This window comes from Artibeus jamaicensis, unplaced genomic scaffold (genome assembly GCF_021234435.1).
Source record: "Artibeus jamaicensis isolate MK-2021 breed Jamaican fruit bat unplaced genomic scaffold, CSHL_Jam_final contig_64, whole genome shotgun sequence".
Taxonomy (NCBI): domain Eukaryota; kingdom Metazoa; phylum Chordata; class Mammalia; order Chiroptera; family Phyllostomidae; genus Artibeus; species Artibeus jamaicensis.
In genome coordinates, this window is record NW_026521911.1 from 6,432,877 (window position 1) to 6,454,754 (window position 21,878).

General features: G+C 44.6%; 1 protein-coding gene and 1 non-coding gene across 2 annotated transcripts in view; both read right to left on the minus strand.

Annotated features, from left to right (window-relative positions):
- Window positions 1–21,878, minus strand: part of TENM4 (teneurin transmembrane protein 4) — a 725,358-nt gene that overhangs the window by 14,721 nt on the left and 688,759 nt on the right. The window contains exons 27-28 of the mRNA XM_037138546.2: window positions 6,755–6,927; window positions 531–766 (exon numbers count right to left, since the gene is read on the minus strand). Of these exons, the coding sequence (XP_036994441.2) occupies window positions 531–766; window positions 6,755–6,927 (409 nt within the window). The remainder of the gene's footprint in view (window positions 1–530; window positions 767–6,754; window positions 6,928–21,878) is intronic.
- On the minus strand, window positions 8,294–8,397 carry LOC119044303 (U6 spliceosomal RNA). The gene has a single exon (XR_005081577.2). It is a non-coding gene; the product is annotated as a U6 spliceosomal RNA (small nuclear RNA).

Consider the following 21,878-nt stretch of genomic DNA (forward strand, 5'->3'; position numbering starts at 1 on the left):
CAGGTTCCAAACAGCGAAACCGAACTTTTGGATATACTTGGGACCGTACCAGTAGTAAGAACAGCAACAACAGCAACGACATGAGGGGGAATTATTGACTCATTATGGCCCAGACTTTGTATGAGGCACTTCATATGTTTTTTTCTAACCTTTGTAGCAACTTGTAAAATTGGTTCTATCTTTCTCCTTTTATAGACAATAAAATCAAGGCTTTAAGGGATAATGGATTTGCCCCAGTTCACTCAGGGAATAAATAACAGAATTTGGAAATCCAACTCGGGCCTGGCGAACACCAAAGCCAGTGAGTAATCTGGCCACAAGTAACAGCGGAACACATGTACAAGCCTCTCGTTACGTGACTTTTCTGCCGTACTTTCCACCTTTCACAGGTGAGGAGACTGCGAGCCCAGGAAAACTTTCTCCCCCAGGGACAGTTTTAAGAACAGAATACCCCATTCTCCAGACTCCTCACTCTCTCCCCCCAGGACTCTGCCTCCAGAGGCGGAGACCTGCCTGCGGGTCCTGCTCACCCTCAGCCGGCGCCCGAAGACGGTGACCTGGCCCCGGGCCTGCTCCTTGCGCTGCCGCCACTCCACCAGGTTGAGGCCATTGTCGATGGGCAGTGTGACGTTCCTCTTGCCCACGGTGGGGTTGACGGTGCCGGCCAGCAGGTGGGGCTCCGTCTGCAGTGCCACCTCCATGCCGTTGGCCAGCAGCAGCCGCAGGGAGCCGTCTGCCCCGATGGAGTAGCTGTTGCGGACCTGGTCTGAGGGAAGGAGAGGCACAGACTTGGCTCAGGAGGGACGACGAGGAGGGAGGGGGCTGTGCGTGTGGCAGAGGCAGGGGTGTGCGTTCATTGTTCTGACTCCAGAAACAAAAACATTATTATTGAAGCAAACTAGAGAAAATATGGAGATCAGTCATGATCTCAATGCCCCTCCAAAAAACCATTGTAAATATGAGGGTATATTGCTAGATTTTAGGATATTTCCTAATATATTTATTATATAAAATGTTGCTTATAGAGTTTTTCACTGATGACTGTATTATATTGTTGAACTTTTTAAAGAGAGGCCCTGGTAATGAGTACGTAGCATTATTCCATTGTGTAGAAATACTACAATTTATTGAACCAACCCTCAGATAGATTCCTGATTGTTTCCAGTTTTCATAATTGCATATAACACTGCAAATAAATATATTTTAAACAGTATGCTATGAGAGAGAAGTCAGATACAAAAGGTGTCATGTCACGGGTGAGTCCATTTATGCTGAAATCTCCAGAACAGGCCAATTTGTAGCAGCCGAAAGGAGAAGTGAGGGAAGGACAGAATAGGGAGGGACTGCTAATGGGTGTGCATTGCTTTTGGGGAGTATAAAATTCTTCTAGAATTAGACAGCAGTAATAGTTGCATAACTTCCTACATGTATTAAAAATCACTCAACTGTACTCTCTCAAAGGGTAAATTTTATGGTAGATAAATTTTATTACAAGTAAAAATATTTTTTTGGATAAGTCGATGTGTTCATTTTGGGTTATTTAATCAAAATAGACTCCTAATAGTAGGATTAGTAGAGAGAAGGGTTGAACATTTTTAAGGCTCTTGATATACACTAGGGTAACAATGTTCTTTATAACAACATAAAAAATAACTCCGATGCTTAAATCACTGACAGAATGCCAGATATATATGTGGTTTAAAACATCTACATGATTTAAAACATATATATATATGTTTAAATCAAAATATGTATATATGTTTTAAATCACTGTCACATATACACATACAGATGGTCCCCAACTCACATGGTCCTACTTATGAATTTTTGACTGTACAGTGGTGTGAAAGCTACATGCATAACAAATTACACAAGATATTCAATGCTTATTGTAAAGTAGGCTTTGTGTTTAATGGTTTTGTGCAACTGTAGGCTAATGTTAGTGTTCTGAGCATGTTTAAAGTAGACTAAGCTATGATGTTTCGTAGGTTAGGTGTATTAAATTAACTTTCAACTTCGGATATTTTCAACTTATGATGGGGTTATTGGGACATAACCCCATCATAAGGCAAGGAGCAGACTCACACACACATATGTGTGTGTGTGTGTGTATGTGTGTGTGTATATAAAACAATAATTAAAAAATACATCTGATTTTGAAATTTTATATCTGGTTAAAACAACTTGGATCTTTAGCTACCAGGTGCTTCTGGAGAGAAAGGTAAGTTTCAGCTGTGAAATGCACACTGACTTCTCTTCTAAAAACGGAAGTAACGTCTCTGACCTTACGCCGCACTCTGCCTGCCTTTGCCCCTTTGTGGCTGGTGCCTCTGTTCGCACTGCCCCTCTCTTCAATCCACGCTAGCCCAAGTCTCTCCTTAAAGGCTCGGCTTCAATGTTATCTCTTCTCAGAAGCTTCCCCTGTCCCTCTGGGTAGAATGAATGTCTCCCCCAACACACCCCGTAACTTCTCTAAGGGCTTCATTAGTAGTCTTGCAGCTGAGGAATGTGGGGTTCGCCACTCTGTTAATGACAAAATTCTGGAATACCCAGTGCCTTGTGTGACAGGCACTACTGCACTGAGATTAAGAGCCTGGGCCTTGGAGCCAGGCTGCCTGAGTTTAAGTCCCAGCTCTGCCACTCTCTTGTGGTAAGACCTTGGGCTAATTCATTAACCTCTCGTGCCTCTGTTTCTTCATCTGTGCACTGGGTTTAATAATTGTACCCTTGCCTCATAGGGTCAAATGAGGTGATGAATATGCACATCAGAGAACAGTATCTGGCATATAGTCAGTGTCACATAAATTTTGGCTATTACTCGTCTTAGGTGCCTAGCCCTGTGCTGGTCACGGTTGTGTGTCTGCTCATCTCTCTCCACTACCCCATTTTACACGTTAGTCACAGCGAACTTTTCTAGGATGACCATGGTCCTTTGAAAGCTCCTCACTGCCTTCAGATGAGTTAGTGGTTAAGAAAATGGGCTCAGGAGACCACCTGTCTGGATCCATATACCCTACGAGGTGTGCGACTTTGGACAAGCTACTTAGCTTCTCAGCGCCTCCCTGCCTTCGTTTGGAAGATGGGAGAAATTAGTGACACCCACTTCTTCAGGGTGCTGTGAGGATTAACTAGGACTATGGATATAAAACACTAAAAATAGATTTCATACCAATAATGGTATGAAACGTTAGTTATCATTACTGTTTCATTGCACGTGCTTAGTGAACATCTGCCGGGCTGCATTAGATCTATTCCAGGCCATGACAAGCACTAAGGGTGTAGTGTTGGTGGGAACCCCCCAGTGCATCTGCCCTGTTAGAAGAGCATCCAACTGGCCCCTCTCTCGCCCACTTCCTCCTCCCTCCATTTTCTTCCCTTTTCTCTGTCACACTCGGAATTCTAAAACCTGCCTCAAACTTGCAGTGCATTATTCACTGACAATCTGTATTGTGCTTCCTTTGAACAGTGAAAACGCCTGTGTCAATTTATCTTTCAAAGCTGCTTCTTGCTGAATCCACATATGTCCATTAACGGTGGCTCCGGCTGGAACAGCATCTGCACAGGCCCATCTCAAATGATCCCCGTTTACCGGGAGCCGTGACTCCCCAAGGTTGTTGCTCATTAGTAGCTACTTCCCATTTCTTCCCAGAGTTCAGACACAAGATGAAACTGAAAGAGCTTTTTACAAGAACTGACGGGGTGGCTGCAAAACCGAGCACCTGGGCCAGTACGAAAGAAGGGGAGGGAGCCTGGCACAGGCACCGGAAGGGAGGACAGGTACCCGGTGCCCTGGATTCCAACGTGTGCTTTTCCTTCTCCCATTTAAATGCTTCTGAAATGGCAATGTGCCTTAAGTCCTTGTATAAATTTCACGCAGTGTGTCCCCTCACCCCATACCACCACCTTTGGAGTTGTTATTAAATTGATGATAATTTAAAAACCTTTTTGACAGTGCTTTTGAATCTTAAAATGTTGCCCAAATATAAGGAAGCCTGCATTAACTTTTGAGAAAACTGCTCAAAGCCAGCGTAGGGGCATGGAGTGGATGAGACAATTCTTAATCACAGGGAAGAAAGTGGGTCTGAAGGACAAGCTGTCTGAGCAATCGGTGGCCTCGCTGTCCCTGGTCAGGCAAGAGCGTGGCTGCCCTGGAATTGGGCCTTCTCTGGGCAATAACCCAGGCAGAGCTTAAATACCTGGGGTGTGTCCTAACCCACTGCCACAGGTGGTTGGTTGGTAGGGAAGGCATCCAGGGCTTGATCTTCCCTTGACGGAGAACTGCTATTGTTCTGAGCTTTTTAAATTGAATGTACTGGCGTGACACTGGTTCACAAAGCCATACAGGTTTCAGGTGGACAGCTCAACAAACAGCAACTGCACACTGCATCGTGCACCCACTGCCCAAGCGAAGCCTCTTCCGTCCCCACTTCCCCCTCCGTCTGCCCACCTCCGCCTAGCTCCCACCCCCCTTTCCCTCTGGCTAACACCACACTGGTATCTGTGGTCTGTGCCTCTGTGTTTCATACGGTGTGTGTGTTTGCTTGAACCTTCACCTTCTCTCGTCCGGCCGCTCAACCCCACCCCTTGACAGCTGTCAGTCTGTTCCACATATCCATGCCTCTGGTTCTTCTTTGTTTGTCAGTTCATTAGATTCCACAGATGAGTGACATCATATGGTGTTTTTCTCTGACGGGCTTATTTCACTCAGCTTAATAATTTTTCCAGGTCTATCCATGCTGTCGCAAAAGGTAACATTTCCTTCCTTTTTACAGCTGAGTAGTATTCTATTGTGTAATGTACCACAGCTTTTTTATCCACTTATGTACTGAGGGGCACTTGGGCTGTTTCCAGAGCTTGACTATTGTAAAACAAACTGCAATGAACATAGGGGTGCATATATTCTTTTGAATTAGTGTTTCAGGTTCCTTCAGATAAATTCCCAGAAGTTGAATTGCTGGGTCATAAGGCAGTTCCATTTTTAATTTTTTGAGGAAACTCTATACTCTTTTCCACAGTGGCTGCCCCAGTCTGCATTCCCACCAACAGTGCACCAGGGTTCCCTTTCCTCCACATCCTCACCAGCACTTGTCGATTTATTGATAATAGCCATTCTGACAGGTGTGAGGTGATATCTCACTGTGGCTACAATTTGCATCTCTCTGATGATTATTGAGGTTGAGCATTTTTTCATATGTCTATTGGCCACCTGTATGTCCTCTTTAAAGAAGCATCTTTTCAGTTCTTTTCCCCATTTAAACATTTTTTTTGGTGTTCTTGGTGTTAAGTAGTGTAAGTTCTTTGTACAATATATTTTGGAAATTAATCCCTTATCAAATGTATCATTGGCAAATATGTTCTCCCATTCATTGGGTTCCCTTTTCATTTTGTTGATGGTTTCTTTTGCTGTGCAAAAGCTTTTTAGTTTAATGTGGTCCCATTTGTTTATTTGTTCTTTTGTTTCCCTTGCCCAAGGAGATATATCAGCAAAATATCACTATAAGAAATGTCTGAAATTTTACTGATGTTTTTTCTAGAATTTTTATGGTTTTGCAACTTACATTTAAGTCTTTAATACATTTTGAGTTTATTGTTTATGGTGTAAGTTGGTGGTCTAGTTTCATTTTTTGTATGTTTTTTAAGTTTTTAAAGGCACAAGAATACATTTGGGAGTAAAAGTGGTTGTGAAAATATAGAGTTATTATGGCAAATCAAAACCAAACTGCTTGTTAATTAATTAGTTAATTAATCTGATGACGACTTACTGAGCAACACTATGTGCCTGGCCCGCGCTCATCACTCTGTGTGTGTTGTCTCAGATGGTCTGAGCAGCCCTATGAGGCAGGCATTGTAAATCAGCCCCATCTCCCAGACCCAGAGACTGAGGCCCAGGGAAGAGTGACTCCATCCAGTTCACACGGGTGGGAACTGCTGCAGCAGGTGTGGGGATCCCCGTCTGTCTACCCCAGCTCTTTGCACAGCCCCACCCCATTCAATGTGGCTTCAACTTACTTTCTCTTCCCAGAGAAGAAAATCGAGGGTCTTGGTAATATGGCAGAGTCGGGACTAGAATTTGGGTGTCTGGCTCCCAGCCTAGGTTCTTTTTATTACTTTGTGTCAAAGCTTGTGGGAGTGGGGGACAATCCAAGCAAGGCTTTTCCTGCTGCTGTCTTTCTTCAATGCTTACTAAGTCCAACAAAGCTGCAAGCTCCACCCCAAGTCACCACATCCCATGAGAGCACTGGAGGCAGACGGTTCGTAGCAGTAGTTCATCAGGGTGTTGTAGCTGATGCTGAAAGATCAGCTCCAATCAGGGACTAAGCGTTGGATGCAGAGAGGAAGGGGCTCCTCTTCACGTCATCCTAGCAGAGGCAGGAGCTGCTCTCACCTGAGCTTCAGGAAGGACTTCCCCATGCCCAAATCCCTTTCACAATTAGATGGAATTATTCTGTCCTTTGTCCTCTCCTGCACCAGTGTGAGAGTAAGTCTTTAATCTGAGAGCCATTAGAATGGCAGAACAGTGAGGTCACCTCCATTAAGAGCTAATGGATTCTCTACCCTTTGTTCTGATGATAATGGGATGAGACAATGAAATATTACTCTGAAGCTGCTGGGAGAGAATTTACAGGACTCAGCTAGTATGTTTTGCAAATTAGGTGGCAATGCATAGCTTTCCCATTCTTTGGCAGCTCCAGTAGCAGCTGGTTTCTTATATCATCCCCTTCCAAATGGGTCTCCCGGCCCCCACCTGGCTTACCTTGCAGCAGAGTATAGAAGGCACCTGAAGCAGACAGGTTGGTGGTTATGGTGACGTCATCTTTGCTGGAGGTCTCTACCTGGACGTGCACTGAGCTGTCTGTATCGCTTCGGAAACTGCTCACCTGGCCAGTAGGGAAGGTCACATTTGTCAGACGGCCAAAGCTGTCGTACCTGAAAACAAGGGGTGGTTCTGAGAAACAGAAATGGAATGGTGCTGGAGCTGGAACCCGGCCGTTCTACCTGATGCTACGGTTCAGCATGCTCTGTTCGTCTTTCTAGTTGGATACATTTCCATGTTTCCTACACCTCCTTGCACATAGTTTTCAGGATAAGGCTCCACTTGCTGATATCTGGCTGCAGGCAAGTGACTTACTTCTCTGAGTCATCCTTTCCTAATTTCCTAAAGTGGAGGTGATATGCCCTCGTCTGCCTACCTCTCAGGATTGCTGTGCGGAACCTGTGAAAGTGCCCGGTAGCTATAAACTAATGTTCACCCATGGAGGTTGAGATGCTGGTGACCATCGGAGACTGCTGATCAGAGTCTCAAAGCCGGGGCACTCCCACAGCTGATGCGGGCAAACCTGATGCTTGGACACCGTCTCAACCCCTCCCAAGAGCTTGTATACAGATTTTCTCTGGACAACACTAGAGATGGGGTTTCCTAGGAAGTTATAGATTCTGGGATATGAGGACTCTGAATTCAAACCAGGACTGTGCCACACAGCAGGCTAAACAGATAGGCTCTGGCCACTTCTTCCCATTCAGACTTCACATCTGGCACCAAGCAACTCTCACCACTCACGGCTTTGCCCTGGTGTGGCCACTGAAGTACTGTAATGAAATCTGAATCCATTTCCCCTTTCTCCTGATAATAATGACAGAAGTACCTACCATTATTGAGCACCTCCAATGTGCCAGGACCAGTGCTAGTCCCTTTTCATACATCCTGCCATTTAATCCTCCTCAGAGCTAGTCTAAAAGGTATGTATTACCTCGCTTTTGGAGGAGGCTCAGAACAATGAAGTCACCTGCTCAAGGTCACACAGATAAGTGTGGTGGAGTACAAATTCAAATGCAGACCTGTCTGCTTCCACGCCACCACCTGCTCCTCTGCCTTGAACAGCATTTCTCTGCTGTCTGTTTGCAAGCATCCATGGCATGTGCTCGCCTACCTGCTGCACAGTGCTTGCAGGATGGCAGGCACTGGGCCATGAACATTTTCGCTACTACTATTATTTTTAAAGATGTTATTTATTTATTTATAGATAGAGGGGAAAGGAGGGAGAGGGAGAGGGAGAAAAATATCAATGTGTGGTTGCCTCTCACACAACCCCCAGTGGGGCCTGGACCCCAATCCAGACATGTGCCCTGACTGGGAATTGAACTGGTGACCCTTTGGTTCTCAGACCAATACTCAATCCACTGAACCACACCAGCCAGAGCATTTTAGTTATTATTTTTAATTAGGGGAGGCTGAAGTGTCAAAATGTAGGTACCTTTTTGCACTTGCATGTGAATGGGGAAAAATTCATCAGCTGTATTTTTTTTTGGCTTCATGATTTTGCATGCCATCTTTGTGCAGGGGCTGTGCTAATTTCTGTATTGTTCCAACATTAGTGTGTGTGTTGCTGAAGTGAGCACTAGATGCCAATATTTCCAACTGCCACTCACGCTCAAGCTTGCAGCATGGGTTCATCCACATGTCTCCCCCCTGTACTCTGGGTTTCCCCACTGGACTTTTTTTACTGCTTCGCTTTTACTACTGGAGTAAAGCTCACCCTTGGGCCCCTGAGGGTTTTAACAGTGGTGAAATGAAAGGCCCAGAAGTTCAGCTCTGTCCTGGCTCTTCTGTGATTCCTTCTGCTGGACCTGGCTTTCTGTGGATTTACTGGGTCCTGCAGCTTCTATGGTTTTAGGTGAGACTCAACAGGTGAGACCAGGTAGGCCTTTTGCTGAGTAATTTTCTGCCAAAGGATAGCTTCGGGTGCTGCATGGACTCTGCCACCTGCCAGCTCTTTCTTCCTTTCCCTGTGCCTGGTACTGAGAACGGCATCTTCTACAGCACCGAATGGTGCCAGTCCCTGGCACAGTTTGCCACAGAGGAGGTGTTGTATCTTGCATGTTATCTTGGTAAAGGTCTTCTGAATGACTCACCCCAGGCCTTGGCCCGTGACTAACTCTGAGGGAGGGGCCCAGGGACTCTGGGGAAGCTGAATTTCTGCTGCTGAGCCATGAGGAAGGGAAATGGAAGTCCTTTCTGAGATGACAAGCAGTGCAGTGGTCTCTACCACGTGTCTCGTGCCTGGGCTCGGAGGAGCAGGGCTGTGGGGCGGCTGTCATTGCTTCCTATCCGCCCACAGGCAGTTACTGATGGACCTTGGAAACCTGTTTCCTGTCACGATTTCTCTTTTTTCTTCCTCAGCACTGAGTCCGATTCTTGTAAGAAGTGGTCAGTGTGGATCAGGGAAGGGAGATGGTGTGGCCTGAGACCCGGACTAGAGTGTCAAAGGTGCAGCGGGCCCCTTGGGGCTGGATGGGCAGTGGTCCCAGAGACTGCCGCTGGGAAGGAGGGCGAGTCTGGGGTAGAGATCCGGAACGTCTGTCCGAAGGCCCGTCCCAGCTGGAGCCCCGCTCGGAGCTCTGCTCCCTGTCACTCCCAGAGAGGCTGCTCTTCTGTTGGACCCTCCACGGCTGCCGGGTGGTCTGAACAGGATGGAATTCCTCAGAAAGGTTTACAGTGGTAATCTCTTGGAAGTAGATGTTAGTTGCTTATGTATAGATGTTTTATGTGTCAAGATTTTCTATAATCGACATGGTTATTTTCATTATCAGAAGTGTTGTCACAGCACACAGGGAAGGAACTTGTGACCACGGCCATCTTGGGGAAGAAGACCTCTTAAATGACTGGCATTTGTAGAAGAGTCTCATTATAGGACATCTGCCAACGCCAGTGCCCACGCCCCTTCAGTCAAAGGGGATGCCAAACATCAAGACTTCCTGAAACTGGTTTTGCCTGCTCGTCTGAACTGTGCCTGTGGTCCTCGAGTAAGCCGGGCCCTGTCAGACCCTGAGTCATCTTCTGAATCATCAGGAAGATCTATTTTTACCCCAAAATTTCACGGGATAGATGCTGACCTCATCTGGTTCTTTGAACGCCTGTTATCCATGTACATTAACTCCATTAATGAGACTAACTTACTCAAACTATCTAATTTCCTGACCTAACTGGATAAAAAGCATTTCATTATACCATGCAGAACACTTAAAAAGGACATTTTGAGGTTTAGAAATAAGAATTGATAGAGAGATTATTGATTGGGGTCAGATGTCACTTCGATATTACTTCTAACAAGGCCTTGTTCAAATGCCACCTCATAAAAACAAAACAAAACAACGACAAAACACCCCTCCCTGGTCTCTCCTGTGAGACGCTGGCACAGTTCTCTCACAGAATGTGTCCCCCTTATTGAATAGCTGATGGCCCTGGCCGGGTTGCTCAGTTGGTTGCGGTGCCACCCCATACACCAAAATGTTGTGGGTTCCATTCCCGGTCAGGGCAGTAGCTGGTTGGGGAGTGTGTGGGAGGCAACTGATCAATGTTTCTTTCTCACATGGATCTCTCTCTCTCTCAAATCAATGAACAGATCCTCTGGTGAGAATGAAAAAAATAGCCAACATACAAGCTGTCTCCTGATTAGACCTGGGAATGCTTGAGTCAGAACTCGGCTGTGGAGTCAGCCAGCCAGCCAGCCAGGCTGGGAATTTGGATTCCACCACCTGCCAGCAAAGGGACTCTTGGAAGGTCGGCTCTCAGTTCACCTCTGCTTCCCCAGCACTGGAACCGGCACAGAGAAGACAAGTAGGCAATGTTGGCTGAACAAATAAGTTAGTGCCTGACTGGATGAGCGGGGCCTCTTTCCTGCTCTTTTGGAGAACGGAGACCATGATTCATTCACACACTACCTCCTGCAGGACTTTGCAGAGGCTTGACACACAGTAGGCGCAGAACGAACACCTGCTGAATGCACGAACACGGAAACAACTGCTTTCACTAAACGGTACTTTAGCAATCTCCCTAGGTGTCTCCCTAGAGTTTTCCTCCCCCGGACAGAAGGAGGCTTTGAATATAAAGGCAGATAATTGTAATTATTATTGAAGGTAGCCTGTAATACATAATTAAATTGAGCCTGAAGACAATACAATGAAAAGGACCCATGCTTTTAAGATCTGGTTTTCATTTGTATGAGATGGCTGAAAAATAGTAATTTCCACTCCTCACACTGTCCATTAGAAGGACAGGACATCTTAATTAAGTGAACATCAAATAGAATGGCCAATCCATTCACTGTGGTGCCTTCCAGAGCTTGGGAAACGCCACAGGATGGCTCTGCGGCAGGATCAATGCTTGTGATTATTCCACCAAACGCTGTTGCTCCTGCTTCCGCTGGGAAGAACTGGCATTGCCCGTCCTCGAGACCTTGCACACCCGTGCCCTGTGGTCCTCTCTGTGGAGGCATTTTTCTTCCTGCTGCAGAGGTGCTAAGAGCAGGGGGCCGCTGCTGGCCCGACAAGGGGCAGGGGGCAGTTCTCTGCACTCTTGGATTCCAACTGGCTGCTTCAGACCCTGGCCCCATGATTGGGTGATTCCTGAACGATGGTTTAGTTACATTTGTCATGGCTTTACCTAAAGTACCGGCAAATATTCTTTCTTTCTAACTGAGAGGAGCGAAGGAGTGTGCTGGTAGGAGAAGGTCCTTGGGGCCAGATGGTCTAGGCTTTGAACCCAGGCTCTACACTTGCCAGCAACGTGACTCTTGGACGGGCATGTGGTTCTGTTCTCCTGCTAAACCCGCTCCACAACCTGCACCACAAATGATATATTTCCGGCAAGTTATATAACCTAACCTCTGGGAGCCTCTATTTTCTTCTCTTTAAAAGGATAATAATACCTATCTTAGAATTGTGTAGCTCAAACAAGGCAACATAATTAAAACGAAATGAAAATGCTTCCTAGGGCCCGCAGGACGCAATGAGGCTTCTTTCACTAGACCGTCAACCCTGGGAGGAAGGGACTCTGTGGTCACTGATGTATCCCCAGAACTTAGAAGAGTACTCGGCACATGCTCAGTGAGGTGAATGAATGTGAGTTGAAAGACCTGCTCCTTCCTACCTCTCTTTACAATTTCACTTTTAACCCTACTCCTCTGTGCTTCCTGCATTCCATTGCATCCACTCTGCTCTGCGAACACGCCCAGGTCCCATCAGTTTTGGGGTGCTCTTGCTTACTCTTTCCCTTGCTGGGAATGCTCTTTCCTCCAATCTTGGTATGGCTAGCTCCTTTCATTATTCATGTTTTAATTCAAAGATTATTACTCCAGGCCTTTCCTGATCACCCTTTCTGTAACAGGCCCTCTTATCTCTATCATATTATTTTATTGTCTTCATTTAGACTTATTATATTGTTTATGTGTTTACTTATTTGCTGCCTGTCTCTGCCCCAGGGTATATAAGCTCCATGAAGAGAGGGGCCTTGTCTGTACTCCCAGTGCCTAGAGGAATATCCAGCATATAAAAATACATATTCTTGGGCAAATAAATAAATAAATAAATAGTAGATACTTTTTTTTAAAGATATGGACTGAGAATAACTAAGAACCTCACCCTTTTAACTCCCTGCTTCTATATGAGGAAGGTAAAGTTCACTGACATTCATAGAGTACTGTTTAGGTACCAAGCACCTTGCTCACGATCATCTTCTGAGGTAGGAATCACTATCCTCATTTCGCAATCAGTGAAGCTGAAGTTCAGAAAGGAGAAGTAACTTGCCTAAGATCACACAGCCAGCAGAGGGATATACTACAAGTCAGGATGTGTTCTTTCAACATGCTTTCGATAAAAATGATGCCGTTGCAAATCAAAACCTTTGTGCTTATCATTATGTTAAAGAAAAGAATGTGTTCAGAAGTCTCAGTCAAGAAGATTGACAGTTTTCTCTTCAAGATGCTCGGCTTAGATGCCACTGTAACTGACTCTTCAGTGGTGGCAGCCCCACACGGGGGTGTGACGGAGATGGCCAGTGGATGGGCTTTTCATTATTTCCTTCCACTGAATTTTCTTCACTCACTTTCCCCAGAGCATCTTTGGAGCACAGGGAAAGAAGACATAAAAGATTCATATAGTTGCTGTGAACTTGGCTCTCAGAAGAGGACCACTAAAGGGTATCTTCACACACACCGCAAAGCTTTCTTCTTCACACCCAATACTTCACATCTCGAACCTCTTCACTCTGGGCAGCTATGGAGGAGAGTGCCAAATTGCCTCTCTGATACTAACTTTTGTTGACTGGGACTTTTTGGTTTAGAAAATAAAATGTTTCATTTTCATGGCTTTCATCTGTGGTTGTTTCAAACGCCACCATCATCGACAAGAAGAATAGCCCGTGCACATGGACGGTTCCCTTGGCTTCAGGTCACTGTAATAGATGGTGCCACTACATTATTAATTTCTTCAAAATTGTACCAGAGCCAGGATACTTTTTGGCCTGTAATAAAAACTTGTACTTGTTGCTCATCTCCTCTAGAATTAAGTTCCAGCAGTGAATTCTAGCCTTCAGGATTTCTAGGGTCTGGCTCATGCCACACTGGAGGTCTCTCTCACTGACGATGTACTTGAGGCACTGCATCTGGTAGAAAGTGCATTTGGTTGAAAGGACTCAGGTTTGATCTGGGACTGAATCCTGACTCTGACACTTATGCATACAGTGTTACAGAGTCAGTACATGTCTGTGCTGCTTATTCCCTGTTCTCCCCTCACATCCATTCTGTGTCCAGAAGAGCTGATCATCACTGACTACATCACTGGGGTCCTTTTGCTCTCTTGCTTCTGGTTGGATTCAGTCAATGGTAGGCACTGGCACAAGAGATTGGAGATTGAGAGAAGTTCTTTCTCCCATCTCCTTCAGCACCGTATGTCTAATAGTGGCTGCATCTGTCTGCAATACAGCTTCTACCAGACAGCTTCTCCTTCATGGTTATAGCTCCCAATGGGATTCGGTAACAATATCCTATTCCTTTCCTGCTTTGCCCTTCAGCCTGATGGTTGATCATGGCTTTTCACTATTTTTAGTTCCTGGGTGCCTCATCATCCTGTCTTGGTTCCCCCTTTTCCTCCTGCCAATACCTTTATGACATTTTGAAAAATATTTTTGCTGGGTATAGAATTCTGGGTTGACAGGTTATTTTTTTTTTCAGCACTCTGTCTTCTACCTTGCATGGTTTCTGATCAGAAGTCTGCTGTAATTCTTATCTTTGTTCTTCTGTATGAAATGCCTTTCAATACTCTCTTTTTGTTTTGTTTCAGCAGTTTGAATATATGTCTATGGGTTTGTGTGTGTATATGTGTGTGTTATTCTTCTTGGTATTTTTCTGAGCTTTTCGAGTCTGTGGTTTGGTGTCTGTTACTACTTATGGATAATTCTTGATCATTAAATCCTCAAGTATTTTCTTCGGCCTTATTCTTTCTCTCTTCTCCTAGAGTTCCAATTACATGTGGAGTAGACCAGCTGATGTTGTCTCCCAGCTCTTAGATACCCAGTTCTGTATTTTTTTTATTTGTTTTTCTTTTTATATTTCAATCTGAGTAATTTTTTTTGTTTTAGAAGACTTGTACTTTTATTTTATAATTTGATCTCAGTTCCACAGTTTCATTTCACTTTGGTAGTATTTCTCTTTTGAACGAAAGAACTGTCTCAAGGCTTTTAGCAGGACATTTAATGATTTGTCACTTTGCCTGCACAACAGTAGTCATGGCGTCAGTTGATTGTGAAAATAGGTCCAGAGTTTACTTGAACCGTAATTATAATTGAACCAATTTTTATTTATTTTTAGAGAGTGGAGAAGGGAGGAAGAAAGAGAGGGAGAGAAACATCGATTGGTTCCCTCTTGTACGCACCTGACTGGGACTGAATATGCAACCCAGACATGTGCCCTGATCGGGAATCAAACCAGCGACCTTTCACTTTGTGGGATGATGACCAACCAACTGAGCCATACCAGTCAGGTACTTGTACTATAATTATAATTTTGAATGTTTAAAAATGGGTGCTATATTATTATATGTGCATTACATCTCAATAAAGCGTTACAAAATAAAGCAAAATAGATCCTGTACGTAGGTCTTGACCACTTGGAACTTGTATCACTAGCGGATAAGCAGATATCCAAAAAGCAGCCTCAATTCAAATGACTTGAATTATACATAAATAGGGACTAGAAATACTTCTGTTAAATCTAAAGTGAACCTGATCTAGTCTTTTGATAGCCAGGGCAGTTTGTTCAGTTGAATTGTCCAACATCAGGGTCACTGTTTGAGGAACTGGGTAACTTTATTGCCCCCTCTTCTTCCTCAGCTGTGTCAGGTCTATGATAAGCCCATCACAGGCACTCGTTGCCTCTGTGACTGTGTTTTTCATTTCTAGCACTTCCATTTTATTCTCTTACAGTTTCCATTTTTTCTGCTGAAATTATCCATCTGATATATTTTTAAATATATTTTATTGATTATGCTATTACAGTTGTCCCATTTCCCACCCCCTTCACTTCCTTGCACCCTACACACCCCCTCCCACCCACATTCTCCCCTTTAGTTCATGTCCATGTGTCACAAGTTCTTTAGCTTCTACATTTCCCATACTATTCTTGCCTTCCCCCTGTCTATTTTCTACCTATCATCTATGCTACTTATTCTCTCTACCTTTTCTTCCTCTCTCCTCCTCCCACTCCCCTGTTGATCTCCACTCCTCCATGTGATCTCCATTCTGTGGTTCTGTTCCTGGTCTATTTGTTTGCTTAGATTGCTTTTGCTTTAGCTGTGGTTGTTAATAACTGTTTTTTTACTGTTCATATTTTTTATCTTTTTTTTATATAAGTCCCTTTAACATTTCATATGATAAGGGCTTGGTGATGATGAACTCCTTCAACTTGACCTTATCTGAGAAGCACTTTATCTGCCCTTCCATTCTAAATGAAAGCTTTGCTGGATAGAGCAATCTTGGATGTAGGTCCTTGCCTTTCATGACCTGGAATAATTCTCTCCAGCCCCTTTTTGCCTGTAAGGTCTCTTTTGAAAAATCCGCTGACAGTCTGATGGGGACTTCTTTGTAGGTGACTGTCCCCTTATCTCTTGCTGCTTCTAGGATTCTCTCCTTCATTTTAATCTTGGGTAATGTAATTATGTTGTGCCTTGGTGTGTTCCTCCTTGGGTCCAACTTCTTTGGGACTCTGAGCTTCTGGACTTCCTGGAAGTCTATTTCCTTTGCCAGATTGGGAAAGTTCTCCTTTATTATTTGTTCAAATAAGTTTTTCATTTGTTGCTCTTCCTCTTCCCTTTCTGAGACTCCTATAATTTGGATGTTGGAGCATTTAAAGATGTCCTGGAGGTTCCTAAACCTCTCCTCATTTTTTTGAATTCTTGTTCCTTCTTTTGTGTTTGGTTGTTTCTTTCCTCCTTCTTGTCCACTCCATTGGTTTGAGTCCCAGTTTTCTTCCCATCACTATTGGTTCCCTGTGCATTTTCCTTCATTTCACTTATTGTAGCTTTCATTTTTCATGTAATTTGCCACCAAAATCAACCAATTCTGTGAGCATCCTGATCACCAGTGCTTTGAACTGTGCATCTAATAGGTTGGCTATCTCTTGGTTGCTTAGATGTATTGGCTCTGGGGCTTTGATCTGTTCTTCCCTTTGAGCCTTTTTTTTTTTTTTTTGATCTAGTCACACCTGTTAAGTATGAGGGGGAGGAGCCTTAGGTGTTCACCAGGGTGGAGCAACCCAGGTGGCTGGGTTGTGATGCTGTATGTGAGGGCGGGGTCAGAGAGGGACAATGGCACTTGCTCCACTCTCTCTTGGATTTCAGTTCCTTCTGTCACTTCCCATAAGCAAATTGGGCCCTTCTGGTGTTGGTTCCTGAGTGGGTGGGCTTGTGTACGTTCTAGGACCCTGTGGGTCTCTCCAACGAACTCTCCTGTGAGGCTTGGAGTCTCTCTTGGCATCTCAACCCCCACAAGTGTTTTCAATCGGTGCTTTTAGGCTTTATTTCCCATCCCTGGGGTCCTGGGTTTCACTGTCTGTCTTGCTGCCCATTTTCGCCTGGTTTATCTGTATGCAAATGTGTGACCATGGTCAGCCAACCACCTTGTGTGCCTCACTGGGTCTGCCCATTGCCACCCCATACCTAGGGTCTGCCAGCCGCTACCTGCATGTCCGGGTCTGCAAGCCACTGCTTTTTCCTGCTGTGACCCCTCTGCTGGCCGCCAACTCTACCCCTCTTACTGGTCTAGATGATTGTTGGACTTGCATACAGTTCAATTTTCTGTCAGTTCTGGGTGCTTTTTTGTTTCTAAATTTTTGTCGTCCTTAATTTTGGCTGTGTGAGGAGGCACAGTATGTCTACCTATGCCTCCATCTTGGCCAGAAGTCCCTGATCTTATATATTGTTCACCTTTTTCATTACAGGTTGTAACATAATTATAGTTATTTTAAAATCCCTGAAAGAGTTTAAATCTCTGTGTCATAAGGAAGTGTGGTTCTGATGATTCCTTTGTCTCTTGGGAGTATTTTGCCTTTGGGGGGCATTTTTGTACGTTCAGTTGAAAGTATCACATCTCGTGTAGCACAGTAGAAATTGGGGTAACGGGTTTTATGTCTGAAGATGGGTATGAGTTCCCTTCTGCTAGGACTTTAGTGAGGGTGAATGAGCTCCTTCAGTTAGGATTTGGACTGGCTTTGATAATTATTGTTTCTGTGGCTAAACTTAGTGCATTACGGGCTTTAAAATTCCTCTAACCACCTTGTGTTTAGGGTGTAAAACTATTTTTTCTCCTGAACATTGACTCCATCTTCAGCTTTAGGTGCCCTGTTTGTGCTGCTCACCAGAGAGGGTCTCTTCCCATGCTCTTGTCCCTATCTTACCTCCTTCCCAGCACTGTTCTGCTTCTGGTTGTGGTGGTTGGCTTCTCAGCCAGTGGTAAGGTTCATGAGCTGGACAGAGTTCTCTATGGCTCTGAGTGAGCCTCAGTCATATACACCCATATGTCCCTGAGTCTCAGGAGTGTGGCCTCTTCAGTGCTCCTGCCTCTTTTCAGGCTGTAATTCTGGGCCCATCTCCAAGGACTCCCCACCCCAGGAGGCTCCAAAGTGTTCTATTCCCTTGTTCATCTGCAATGAGTTTCACCAGTATCCAAGTAGAACAGTGTTAGTTGCCCTTCACACCACCGATTAAGGTTTTTTTTTTTTTTTTTCATATAGGAGTAAGGTGAGAAGAACTTGGGTAGAGCAGGCAGACATCTGTGCCCCTTCTTCAGTACCTGCTGCACACCTTCCCCAGGTGTTCTAAAAGGGACACTTTCTTAAATCTTTCCCTGCTCTTTTCTGAGAGTCTAGCTGGTGGAGTTTAAGGAGAAAGTTCTGAAGAGAACGTGGATCCTCCCAATTTCTGCAGCCTCCAGATGCTTCATATTCTCCCCCAGCATACACTTAGCCTTTATAAATTTGCTAACCACCCTAGCCAAACTCTTCTTACTGCAAACTGGTTGCCTGTACCCAGGTAAGCTAGCTCTCATGTCTTTCTCTTTAGGAGTCTATTTCCCCTTGGATTTGGTCAGTTTATTACCCTGGGACCTCAGAGAAGGAATTCAGGGAAAACTCACGAATTTGCCATTTGTCTGGTTTATTGTCTTTGTAAGGTTGGAAACATGCTCTTTGTAGCTCTTACATCTGCAGCAAAACCCAAGCAGCCAACGCTCTCCATTTGAACCTTCTGAGTTGAATTCTAAGTCCTGCTGGGAGCAACGACAGTGCTGAAGCTGGGATTCGAATCTAGTATTTTTTTTACTACATCACTTTTTTCTTCCCTTTTTGATCCCCTTCCCCTCCTGAATTTACACTTCATTCATAAAATATTTACTGAGCACCAACTAGGTGGCAAGCCCTAAGCTTATTAGTTAGGGTCTCAGAGGTGTTAGTGTGAGGATAACTCCAAAAGGGGCTGTCCTGGGCTGCCAGAGCCACTTCCCGCCACCAGACTCGGGGAGACGGATCACTCATGCCTACTCAGCAGGCCGGTTTTGGAACCTGCTTCACGCTTATCCGGCCATTTCCTTTGCCGTCAAATGCCATCTGCCCTGGAGCCCGAGTCTGAAATTAATGATGCCGCACACTGGAGATAAAGGTTGCATTACAGATTCCTTTGAAGTTTTCTACCGGCAGATCTGTGGGCCGAGAGAACCTTGATTCCCCAGACTGTGAACTCTTTAAGTTGCTCTGAAGTATGTGATATTTATGTTACATGTATTATTTAATCTGTTGAGAGATCAATAAAGCCAACTTAAAATTTGTTTCAGTAATGGCCCATGTCACAGGCAAGCTTGGACTCATTTTTTAAAAACAGATATTTGAGCATTTGGGTTGGAATGCACTAAGCTGCCTCATGGAGCCGAAAGTAGAAAGTCCACTGGAATAACGGTGCATTGGCAACACCTGTCCAAATCTATGTTCAGAAACACCATAATAATATCGCACCTTTACTTCTTAGGAGCTTCATAGTTGGCAAAGTATTTTTACTGTAAGTATTTATTTAGTTTTCTTTTGATCTTCACAATGGCCCTGAAGTGGGGTATAAAGCAGACATAACTTCTGCCTGGTTGAGACTTGGTCTGGAAGCCAGCCAGCCTGCTCCTGAGCAACACGGCTATCACCCAGAGGAAGGGCTGCCTGGTCCCCTCCCTCTGTTCACAATCGAGCGGAACCATTTTTCCTTGACCCACCCTGCTTGCCTTTCCCCAGCCCATGCTGGACTTCTCGGGCACCTGACCCTTTCCCTAGTTCTGATCCCTGAGCCGGGACACTTGATCCTGCTCTTCTGGACTCACCTCTAATCCCCCACCCACTTCAATTACAACTTTTGTCTTTGATTAGTTTACTTGCAGCAGCCCCCCAGGTAACATCTTTCATGACCAAACAACATTTCCGCAATTACTGGTACTGCCACTCATACCGCTTGAAAAAAATTAACAATAATAACGACAGAGTTATATTAATATTTATGATGAATAAGAAGAAATTGAGTTTTCCATATTCATCTCTTTGAAATTTTGAACCTCAGACTATCCCTGTGAAATAGATACTATTTTTATCGCTGTCATACAGATGAGTCACAAAGAACCTAAAGTGAACCCAGTCTGAGGAGCTGTAAGAACACAGATCTGTGTTGTGGCTCTGCCGTGAGCTCACAGCTGATTTAGACACAGGAGTCCCCTAATCTCTCTGTACCTGGGTCTGTTCATCTGTAAGGAGTGTGGCTGATAATTTCTACTGTCTGAGGCTGCTGTGAACATTAAATAGGAAACAGCCTGGCCCCCCAAAAAGTGAGTTTCTATTTTTATTTTAGGGCTTTTATCTTCCACTACCGGGTAATGCTATTTAGTGGATACTTTGGAATTCCAAATACAATTTTATGAAAAGCAACTGTACTAGCTTTTCCTTTCTAATAAAATATCCCCTCTGGCTGCATGTTTCAGCCAGGGAGGGAAAATGGGACCTTATCTGGTAGGGCTGTAAGAACTGGTTTTCGATTTCAGGGTGGGAGAGAGAGTGGTAGCTGTGGGGATGGGTGAGCGTGCAGCGTGGGGTTGGAGGGTGACCTGGGGAACTGGCTGAGCACACCAACTTGCTCTCACAAAGAGACCCCTGTATTAGCTAAATAATGTACAAGAGACTTCCATGGGGCAATGGGGGGAAAATTGAATTATTTAGCGTATTTCCATTTCAATGAGTTAATCAAGATAATTGCTGTTTTCCTGGATCTTTGTCTTTTCTTTATAATTAACAAGGCCCTTGTTTGGAGAAAGGAATTCAGCCAGTGAACTTTGTACAAATTGCTGTGACATTTTTGGGTGCAAATTGTATTTAAAAGTCTATTACAGATCCTTTTCCTTTGGATTCTAGGACTGTGAGAAACTGATGCTTGATCAAGCTGAAGAAGAATTCACGGTTCAGAGACTCAGGTTCATTTGGGATTAGTAAACAGCAGCAGGCAGCAGGGAGGGCTGGAAGAGCACAAGCCGAGCCCTGGCATCAGACCCACTGGGCGCGACCCCGGTCCTGCCATGTTCTCACTGTGTGACTGCAGACAGATGAGCCTCCCTGAGCATTGTTTCAGCTTCTATAAAACCGATAATATCACCCATTTTCCGGAGCTGCCGTGAGGATTAAATGCAATAATGTGGTCGCGAGCCCATACCCGATGCGGAACAAGGCTAGTCCCTCCCTCACCTTCTGCATCCTTACCCAATGGTCACGTGTTCAGCTGTCTTGGTTTTCTGGAATATGACTAAGACCTCAAAAAGAAGCTTAAAATCAAACTAGAAGAATTATTACAAAGTCCATTGATTAAACCAGGCCTGAGAGGAACACCTCACATACCTTTGATTTTGAATAGGATTGGAATAAACTAAACTCTGGTTCTCAGACCACGCCACTGAAGAAGCCCTATCCTGGATGGAGAGAAGGGAAGTGAGCTGCTGGTGGGGGCGGGGGCGGGGTGCCCACTGCGGAAACAAACAGCGACACAACAGGGCCATGTTGAGGGAGGAAACAGTAAAACCATGCCACTTAGACACGGGAGCTAATACAAGAACGTTTAGAATCATTTTGGGCAGGGGTGAAGGGTTCTGTATCCTCACTGCCTCACTTTCTTGAAGCTATCTTCATATTATAGCAAAATATGCAATAATTGTGGGTGTTCCTTATTAATGACCTTGACTCATAAAAAATTTCTTTGTATCTGTAAAATGTGTTTGAGAAGAAAGGCACATAAAGCACTTTACAAGTTCCATGCAAAATGGTTCAAGTAAAAAAAATGTTACAGTTGAAGATCTGAGCTTTGAATATGTGGACAATTCATCCACACGGAACTGTCCCTTTCCCCGTGGCCATGTTTGTGGAGATGCTAGCTCTCTATCCAGTAGTTTTCATCTACGTCACCTCTATGTGGTATGTTGGGAAGGTACTCCTTGTTTCCATTTTACAGATGTGGAAACCAAGGCCTTGAGAGATTAAGCCCATGGG